Source organism: Capra hircus, chromosome 16, assembly GCF_001704415.2.
Source record: "Capra hircus breed San Clemente chromosome 16, ASM170441v1, whole genome shotgun sequence".
Taxonomy (NCBI): Eukaryota; Metazoa; Chordata; class Mammalia; order Artiodactyla; family Bovidae; genus Capra; species Capra hircus.
This window is the reverse complement of record NC_030823.1, coordinates 1286876-1296616: the sequence shown is the minus strand read 5'-3', so window position 1 is coordinate 1296616 and position 9741 is coordinate 1286876. Positions and strand designations below refer to the sequence as shown.

General features: G+C 60.6%; 1 protein-coding gene across 2 annotated transcripts in view; it reads right to left on the bottom strand.

Moving 5' to 3' along the window:
- Positions 1790–9741, bottom strand: part of SOX13 (SRY-box 13) — a 43747-nt gene continuing 35795 nt past the window's right edge. The window contains exons 7-14 of one of the 2 annotated variants that reach the window (XM_018060001.1): positions 9341–9455; positions 6792–6877; positions 6469–6631; positions 5998–6107; positions 5776–5872; positions 5295–5438; positions 4256–4472; positions 1790–3596 (exon numbers count right to left, since the gene is read on the bottom strand). In XM_018060001.1, the coding sequence (XP_017915490.1) occupies positions 3320–3596; positions 4256–4472; positions 5295–5438; positions 5776–5872; positions 5998–6107; positions 6469–6631; positions 6792–6877; positions 9341–9455 (1209 nt within the window). In that variant the 3' untranslated portion in view covers positions 1790–3319. The remainder of the gene's footprint in view (positions 3597–4255; positions 4473–5294; positions 5439–5775; positions 5873–5997; positions 6108–6468; positions 6632–6791; positions 6878–9340; positions 9456–9741) is intronic. The other variant, XM_018060002.1, reaches the window with a different exon arrangement.

Sequence of the window (9741 nt, the reverse complement as noted above, 5' to 3'; positions counted from 1 at the left end):
TCCTCTGGGGCCAGCAGGTGGGGCTCCAGGGCCCCAGCCACAGGCTCCCGGGATGGTTTTCCTGCCCTTAGAGGAGGCGGGTGTGCGACACTGTTCGCAGTGGGGAGGAGGACAGAACAAGGGTTGCTGGAGTGGGAGCTGGGGAGTACTGGCCTTAGGCTCCGGAGACCACAGGGTCCCTGGGAGTAGGGAAGCGAGGGGAGCTCAGGATAGGCTGCGGGTGAGGGTGAGCCTTGCTGGGTGTGTGCTGACCAGACCGCCCAGCTTGGGTTGGAACAGTGGGGGAACAGTGACGGACCGTGAGGTGGAAATGAGCGACTCTCCCGTGTGGCCACTAGGGGGCGGGCGCCACAGTCAGCCTTCCCCAGGGTCTGCCTGCCACTGCTCCACGGGTGGCCTGGGGCGGGGGGGCAGGAGAGAGGAGGCTCCAAGCTCTGGGAGGCTGGGCTGGGCAAAACCCGCGGAAGGCTGGCAGCCAGGATGCTCCCTAGATCAAAAGACCGGGGCCCTAATTCCTGGGTTTGTGGCCCTGGAATCAACCATACCTACCTTGTCTCACCGCTAGCCATCTCTAACTTAGAAATCCGTTTTCCAGCCTTCAAGAACTCTCCTCAAACACCTCCTGTTTGGGTAAGCTCACTACCACTTTTGGCCATCTTGGTCAGGTTTTTTATGTTAAGCCAAAAACGCTGGCCCGTGAGACCTTCATCAGAAGGCCAGGCTAGTGCTACCTCGCGAGCTGCGTCCAACGCCTGTGTTGCCCAGCTGAGAGCCTTAAGAGCGCAATCTTGTTCTTTCCGCCCTACCCTAACCTCCTCTTTTCTGGACCAAACATCCCTGGCCCTCCCAACCGTTCCTTGAAAGTCACGTCCATCCACCGGGCTCCCTCCAACCCTCTGAACAGGATGCCTGCCTCTGGGCCCCTCCAGTGTGAGAATAGCCTTTTCTGTTGAAGGGCCTCGGGCTGGCATGACGCACCTGAGGTCAGGACTGTGTGATGCACACTGGCTCCTCACCTCCCTGGTCAGCACACACTTCTGTTAATCCAACCCAAGTCTAACTGACACAGCACTGCTCAGCTTTGCTGCCCCCTTTTCATATTAATGGGATTAATATTTCAGCTGCAGGAGTTGGTTTTTTCATCAGCTCTTCCTGCACTTTGAGCGTTTCAGTCATCCAGCTCTTCTAGGGACTATTATTTCCCTTACTGTGATACACAGATATTTGAAACCCTCATTTCAAAGTGTAAGGTCACAGAGCCCTGAAGTACATAAATAGAGACCCTGCTTCATTAATCAGTATCCTGGGGGGCTTATGGTGTCTACGTGAGCCCTTTTGTGGAATGAGAGTCCATACTTTCATTAGATTTTCAAAGGGCTCCTTCTCCAAGAGAGGAAAAGAGCCCTGGCTAAGGCATAACATCCTTGTTTCTCGGATGAGGGTAATGAGGCACACAGAGGAGACGACGTTCCCCCCAGCACGCGCACAGGACCACACGGCCAGTTCTGGGGAGAGCTTCCTGAGTGCCTGACTCTTACCACGGCGCTCCTAACACTGCGTTCTCTTCTCCGGACGTGAGGGGGCGCTGTGGAGAGGCTGGGCTCCCCTCCTTGAAGCAGGGGTGGCCGTCGCGTGTGGGCTCTGGCGGGGCGTCTAGCCTGGCCTCCCTCCTTGGCCTGGGATGTCTCCTCCTCGGCTCCACGGGGCTGCCACCGGGGGCAGTGGTGCCGGGCGGGGGCACACTGAGGAGCTGTGGCCAGCCTGCCTCCCCATCCAGGCAACGGCCAGATTCTGAGACGGTCTGTCTTTATTATATCAACGAAACACAAAAAAATCCCCCCAAGTGTAAACAGGAGAAATGTGCTGGTTAAGTTACTAATCATTATCTTATTATTAACAAAATAAAGCACTATCTATGTTTACAGTCATAAAAAAAAGAAACAGCTGGAGAAAAGCTGGGTGTGGGGCAGGAGAAGGGGGAAGATGGGGGAACAGACGCAAACTCCACATCTGTCCCTGTGGGGTGTGGGTTCCCTCCCCACCCTGCCCAGGGCTGTTCCGGATCTTTGGAGTCAGGTGCCATCAGGATCTGATTTTCTTGGGGAAAGCCTCTGTGAAAGGGACCACCAGGACCCAGGCAAGTTCCCGGTGTGGCGTGGGGCAGGGGAGGGGAGCGGCAGGCGGGGGACAGGGGGAGAGGATGAAGCCCCCCGGAATACGGAGCCCGCCCGGCTCCCGAGGGGCGTGCAGCCCCGCGGCCTCGAGAGCCCTCCCAGGCTCCTGCCGCTTCCAGCAGGGGCACCGCCAGAGCTCCGCCCCGCTCCTGGCACTCTGGTTGGGACGGGGCTGAGCAATAGGACAGGGCCCTCTGGAGGCCAGTACGTCCCCAGCCGCGGGAGCTAGAAGTGGCTCCAGGGGAGCTTACAGGGGGCTCAGGGACACAGTGACAGAGTGGGCAGGAGCGGGATGCCCGGGGACCGGGGTCAGACGGGCCTGCAGAGACCCAGCGGGTGCCACAGGAGCAAGGGCAGGCACTGGGGAAGGGAGAGACACAAACAGGCCCTGCGAAGAGGCAAGGACAGAAATGCACTAAGGACACACAGAACCTGAGACGCCCAGACTGACGTGGAGAGGTAGCAATTCGGGGACGAAGAGAAGCACAGAGCGCCCCCTAGAGGAGCAAGAACGGCACCGGGAGACACAGCCGCGGGAGCTCAGCCGCGGCCCCTGGCACTCAATAAATACCTCATGCGATGCAAGAACAGACGAAAACACGCGCACGCGCAGACACACGTGCACACGCAGCAGCCAGAGACACGAAAGGCTTGGCAGAAGGTAAAGACGGCAAGGACAGCCAGACCTTTGTGCACAAAGTGATCCTGGTAGTTCCAGGAGTCATCTGGGGTACTGTGGTGGTGATGCTGGGGTACAGATTGGTCCCACGGTGGCTGGTCCAGCCAGAACAAGAATGGAAATGAAAAACTGTGGCCCTAGAGGAACAGGTCTGTAGCTGCCATACCCCCAGGACGGGCAGACCTGCAGGAGGGGAGAGTCACACAGTGTCCCCTGGCCACGAGCCCCAAGCGCCCCAGTGGAGCTCAGCGAGCCCAGCCCATCACCACCGAGCAGGAGCCCCAGAGGCCACCAGCACCTCGGTGTGCCCACAAGGAGTGTGCGGAGGGGTCATCTCCCATCGCGCATGCATCTGCACACGCACAGCTGTGCCCATCTTCCGGCAGGCCCGAGTCCAAGTACCAGTGGGTGGGGTGGCTGTGCCCAGGTCTCCACGGGGAGGAGGGCCAGGCCCGGGCCGCCAGGATCAGTCCGTGAGCACCACCAGCTCCCCGTCGCTCTTCTCCTCGCCCTCCGAGTCCTCGTCCTCGCTGTACCGGTACATCTCGCCGTCAGCCGCCGAGTGCCTGTCCTCTGCGCCCTCGCCCTCCTCCCTGAGGCTGCAGGTGTTGACGATGACTGGCATGTTCGGGTCCAGGCCGCGGGGCACACAGTGCTCCACCAGGGGCTGCGCCAGGGGCACGCCTGCCACCCGCGGGTACAGGGCTTCTGAGGGGTTCATCTGCATCTGGCCGGTCTGCGGGCTGCAGGCGGAGGACAGGCGCGGTTACAGGCGTTCCCGGCTTCGACCCCAGGCCCACTCTCCTCTGGGCCTCCTCAGGGCAGGTCCTCCCACCCCCACCCTTCTGGCTCCAAGACACACACACCTGCTCCCTGGCGCTTTTCTGATGGCAAATTTATCGCCCGCTACAGACCTGCCCCCGCCCCACGCAGCCCCAGGGCCACAAGCTCAGATATTCCTAGAGGATCGTGTGTAAATTCAGTTTGGGGAAGTTGTATATATTTCGTATGCGCCAGCGAGTTCCTATTCGAAGGAATCCACTGGGATGCCTGCTTTGGTAGTCACGAATCCTCTGTATGATCTTTAGTACCCCTAAATTTTTCGAGTTTGTCAAAAATGGGATCCACAGGCACATTTCTCTAGACACCTGCTAGTCCCCAGACAGTCACAAATCTATATCCTGAACCACCAGGGACTCACCACAGTCACAGTCATCCCTGCAGCCACACACGCACAACACCACACAAACCTACGCGTACACACAGCCAAAAGACACACAGCTCCCCTGGAAGCCCACGCTAACCCCTGTCGCTCACTCTCACACACACACACACACACGCACGCACGCACGCACGCACGCACGCGCGCGCACGTAGCCGCAGCCGCGGGTGGGCCGCTCACGGGGTCGCGTAGCTCTGGCGGGCATCCTGGCGCCGTGTCCTCATCAGAGCCTTGTACTCGCCCACCCGCAGCCGCTTGCCCTCCACGATGCAGGTGCGCTTGGGCCGCGGCTTGTACTTGTAGTCGGGGTACTTCTCCAGGTGCTGCCTGCTCAGTCTGGCCTGCTCCTCGTAGTAAGGCTGTTTCTCCTGGTTGCTCATGGACTTCCAGCGGGAGCCTGGCCCAGCCCCAGGGCAGGCGGTCAGCGCTGGGCTCTGCTGACATGGCCCACCCCCTGCGGGCGCTGGAGGCCCCACGAAGGTTTCGGGTCCCAGATACATGTGCAATCATATATACACAGCAAGGGCCTGGCCCAGTGTGGGTGCTCCATGGATACTGAGCAAATGAATGAGGTTGGCAGGTAGAAGTATACCCAACTGCTAGCTTAAGACACAACACCCACCCACATCCCAAACTACCAGGCCCTCTGGGAAGCCTCTGGTCTGCATGATCTGCGTAAGTAAAAGAGTAGCCCCCCAGGCCCTCAACAACCACCAGAGGCCTCAACTGGAGGAGCTGAAGCTTGAAAACAGCTGCTTCTTTGAGCCCCGGCTTGCTCTGCCCTCCATTCCTCCTCGGCCCCCAAAGAGGATGCATACTTTCAAAACCCTTTCTACTGGCAGCCCAAGAATACGTCTCTCTTGCTTCCTGCCAGAGCCAGCTCCAAGGGTCTGGGCAAAGAGGAGGAGAGATTAGGGAGAGATAGGAGAGGGAGAGCTAGAGAATGTGCAGAGATACACTCTCTCTCCCCCAAGTTTACGGGGGCAGAAGAGCCCCACCGTGGCACAAGACTCTAGGGCCCACCGGCCCCGCTTCCTGCCTGATTTCCAAACACCAGCAGACTCTGGCGGGGTTCCCCATGGCTTGGGCCCTCACCCAGTGAGCCCCACCTAGACCCAGCTGACTACTGCAGCCAGATCCTGCTGGACTACGGCTCCGAGAGGCCCCATACCCTGCCCCCCACCCCCACCCCCAGCCCCGAGACCCCACTGGCCCTTACCGAGGATCTTGCTGATGCTGGAGTTGTGCATATCTGGGAAGGCTTGGAGGATCTTCCTTCTCTCGTCCTTGGCCCACACCATGAAGGCGTTCATGGGCCGCTTGATGTGACTGCTGTTCCGGGACTCAGGGAAGTGGCGGGAGCCTGGGGAACAGGGGAGGAAGCAGCCTGGAGGGGCAGCCAGCGTGGGGTAAGGAGAGCCCCCCAGGGCAGCCAGCGTGGGGTAAGGAGTGTCCTCCAGGGCAGTTAGTGTGGGGTAAGGAGAATCCTCCAGCGCTGGCGGAAGAACTTCCCTTCCGTCACCACCAGGGGTCACTGGAGTCCTCCAGGGAAGACTGGCAGGGGCCCAGGGAGGAGACACAGAGGAGGGAGCGACTGGTAAGGGGACTCCACAGACCGCCTAGGGGAGAAGGGGTTGCAGACAGACACCCCAGGTCTACCCTGGCCCTGGCGGGGAGCAGGAACAGCCGCAGATCCTCACCGTCCATGTCACAGCCCAGCATGGCTTCTTCCAGTGGGTGCACACAGCTGTCCTCCAGCCGCTCCTTGGCTGGAGATGTGTCCACGCTAATGAGGTCCTGGGGAGATAGGGAGCTCGTACAGCAGCCCCCTCTGCACACCCCACTCCCTGCCCTGCTTTCCCTCCAGCAGCCTCAGCCTCTGTGTGCCCCCAGCTCCCCGGGTGCAGGGGAGGGGCCCTTACCTTACGGAAGGGGGCACTGGGGGAAGTGTCTAAGGCTCCGCTGTGTCCATGCAGCAGCTGTCGGGCATCCTGGATGGCTTTGGTGACGGCGTCCCCTTCACCGAGGAAGCCTAGGGAGAAGGCGGGGAGCGGAACGGAGGGGTGACTGAGCGAGGTCATGTCTTGCGACCCCTGGGGTGATGCACCCTTCTCCCCTCTGCTGCCCTGCACGCCCCCAAGGGCACCACTGACAGGGAGTCCTGGTGCCCACAGACGGACGGGAGAAAGGTCTAGATCCCTGATGGTGGGGGCAGGGGGTTGCTGCCCAGTCAGATCCAGCGGGGAGTGCAGGAAGGGTCTCTGGGATGCCGAGTGCTGAAACTCACGGGGCTGAAAGGAGCGAGTCTAACCCCTGCTCATAGAAACTGTCACGGACCTGTTCAGATCCCGCCCTCTTCACTCTCCCTTAGCAGGGAAAGGCGGGGGGCTTACCCAAAGGCAGGCTAGGGGGGTTGGCCTGCAGGTCCAGCGTGGGGGCCCCGTGGCTTGGGGGACGTGGTCCGCAGTTGCTCAGCTTCAGGTTGGGGGAGCTGGAGGAATTAGGCAGCTCCGAAGCCTTGGGCTTGGCCGTGAGGTTCAGCGGTTGGGAGGGTTCCTAAGGGAGGCACTGAGGGTCAGCAACACCAGAGGGGCCAGGGGCACGTGGGCCAGAGCGGGGCAGAGGAGATAAGGAGGCGGGAAACGAGGGTAGAAGTAGGGGAGCACAAAGGAGCCCCCATCCCAGAGGGAGCCGGGCCAGGGCGGGGTGGCGGTACCTGCAGGGGGTGGTGGGCTGACAAGGGCCCAGGCCTCTTCACCACTGGGGCGGGGGGGCTGTGCAGTAGCTGCAGCGGATACTCCACTATGGAAAAGGCGGCAAGGAGAAAAGTCCTGTGTGAGCACAGAACAGCAGACACCCTGCTTGACGAGGTCCCAGCAGCTCAAAGCGGGCGGAGGCTCGGAGAAGGCCCAGCTTGCTTCCAACCACTGCCTCCCAGCCCGAGCGCTGCTGAGGCCTCCTGTGCCCACCCCGACCCCGTTTCTTCACCCTGTTCCTGCCCTTCCCAACTCACTGACTATAGAGTTCCCACCCAACGGCAAAATGAGCTCTACTAGCCTGTAGTAGGGACGGACTTTGCACCTACTACAGGCTGGGTGGCTTTCCCAGGGGGTGCTGGTGGTAGCCAGCCTGGCTGCCAGTGTGTGAGACTAGAGATGCCGGCTCGATCTCTGGGTTGGGAAGATCCCCTGGAGGAGGGCATGGCAGCCCACCCCAGTGTTCTTGCCTGGAATTCCAGAGAGAGGAGCCTGGCGGGCTATGGTCCACAGGGTCGCAAGAGCTGGGCACGACTGAAGTGACCCGGCACGCGTGCATGCACATGCAGGGCACAAGAGCAGCTGCCTGGTTCGTAGTCTGTCCTACGTGCATTAGCAGGAGAATCCCCAGCGTGTGGCAGATTAATAGGTACTTGGTTTACGTCATCCCATTTTAGAGATAGTGAAACTGAGACCCGGAGAAATGACACGGGTGCCCACACAGCACCCGTGTGGGAGCACTGAGACCTGAACCCAGACCTTACCCCTCTACAGGCACTAGCTCTCTTCTACCTAGCTGGGCTCGTTCTCCCTCAAGGAGGCCCAGCCTCACTGACTTGACAATTGAGATGGAGAGATGAGCCATGTAGATAAGCCTCTGCCGACGTGATCGGTGGTGATACGGGCTGTGTGCGTGGTGTGCCAGACAACTCTGTTCAGCTGGGGGGACTGGAGCAGGCCTCCCAGGGGGAGGGCAGGTGCAGAGGCGGGCGGGTGCCAAAGCAGAAGGTGGGAAGTGAGGGCGGCATGCTGTGGACCAGCAGGGCTCGCGGCCTGTGAAGCCAAGCCTGGGAGTTTGGGCCCTGTTCTATGGGCTGTGGGCACCACTGACGCTCGCAAGCTGGCAGCGCAGCTGGCGGCCACAAGGCTCCCTGCCCACTAGGATCTGCGAGCGGATGAAGCAGGTGGTAGCCTGGCCAGTGCAGGTCTCCCAAAATGTATTTCCTGTCCCCCTTTTCCGCGAGGCTGTGGTCCCATCCCTGCCCAGGCTCCTGCCCTCCTCAGCCCTGCAGCTCGGCCCGTGAACACCTGGAGGTGCTGTGGTTTTGTGCAGCCCGCCCTCCCCTTCACCCCGCTCCACCCCCAGTTCCCATGCCTTCACCCCAGGAAGCTGCCCTCAGAGCAGGGCCTGACTTTCCAGGCTTTTATGTTTTCCCTGCCTCCACCCTGAATCAGGGGGGCTGACCCAGGAACTGTGCCCGCAGCCCAAAGGCCTTGCTGCTGGACCCACACTGAATTTCCTCTGCCGTTTCTCACCCGGAACAGGAACATCACCCAGAGGGAGCGGACTTAAAACCTGCTCCCTTCCTGGACCAGTGGCGGGCAGCACCTCTGCCTGCGGGCAGCACCTCTGCCTGCCCCCAGGGCCGCTCCTAAGGACTCGGTGCTCACAGCTCCCTCGCCGCCTCCATCCCACGCTGCCTCCATTCGGGCTATCACCCCCATCTCAAGAATCCCCCCAACAGCCCCCGAGCTGTTCTCAGCTCCACCTGGTACCCACCCTGTTCCCCACCACCCATAGCCAGTGTGACAACGCAGCCTCTACTGAAACATCCGGGCGCATCCCACATCCTACAGATGAATTCCAGAGTCCATGCTCAGCCCTGCCGCCCTCCCCAGGCGTTTCCCACTCGCTGCCGGCCCACTCCGACACCCCACTGGGCTTCCGGCCGCGGGATCCAGGCCCTGGCCCTCCACCCTCAGCTCCCATCCTCACAAGTCTGCGGCCCCAGGACCCAAGTGAGCACCGTAAGAAGCCCTCCCAGGTTCCCTGGCAGTTGGTTATCTGCTGTCTCCCTCCCGGGACCATAAGTTCCTTGAGCTCAGAGTCCACATCTCATCACCCCATGGCTGCCCAGCAACTTGTCAGCGCCGGACGCACGGCTGGTGCTCTGTTCTGCGGTCACCGAGTCCCGTGATGGGGCAGAGCAGAGTGTGAATTCGGGAGATGTATAAATCAGTTAATGTTCAAGTATTGATATTCTGGTACAGGAAGTGTCCCAGAACTGGGAGACTAGACCTAGACTGGCAGCATCCTTAGTCGAAGGCACTTTATGGTTGTGTGCGGTTTCTTTTCATTCTCCCAGTGACATTCAGAAAGAAGGGATTATTTTTCGACTAGACAGATCCCAAACTGAGACCCAGAAAGGTGACACTGCAAACCGACGGACGACAGCGATTCCTGGGCTCCTTCCCTGACCTCAGGCCGGCCCTCCCCGCCCACACTCACCTGGCTTGCAGGGGATGGGCTGAATGGGCAGAGCCAGCTGGGAGTCGGGGGTAACAGGCAGAGGTTGGTGGCTTGGGGGGAAGGCTGGAATCATGACGTAAGGCATGTTGACCTGCTGAGGGCAAAGAAACACTGGGTAAGTCCCTGGGGGTCCCAACCAGTTACCCAGCTGTGGTCAGGCCTGGACACACAGGGTGGACCAGGGGAAGAGAGACACGGGCCGAGGGCAGTTTTCAAAAGGATCCATCTGACCCCACACCCACTCCGTGGGCCCTTGTCTGCTCCCTCAGATCCCTGCTGGGAGGAAGATTTTCTGGGCCCTGCCCTTGACACAGGGGACAAAAACAAGGGAAGGGGCTAAAGCACACAGGAGCCCCCATGCTTGGGGTCACGCCTGAGTG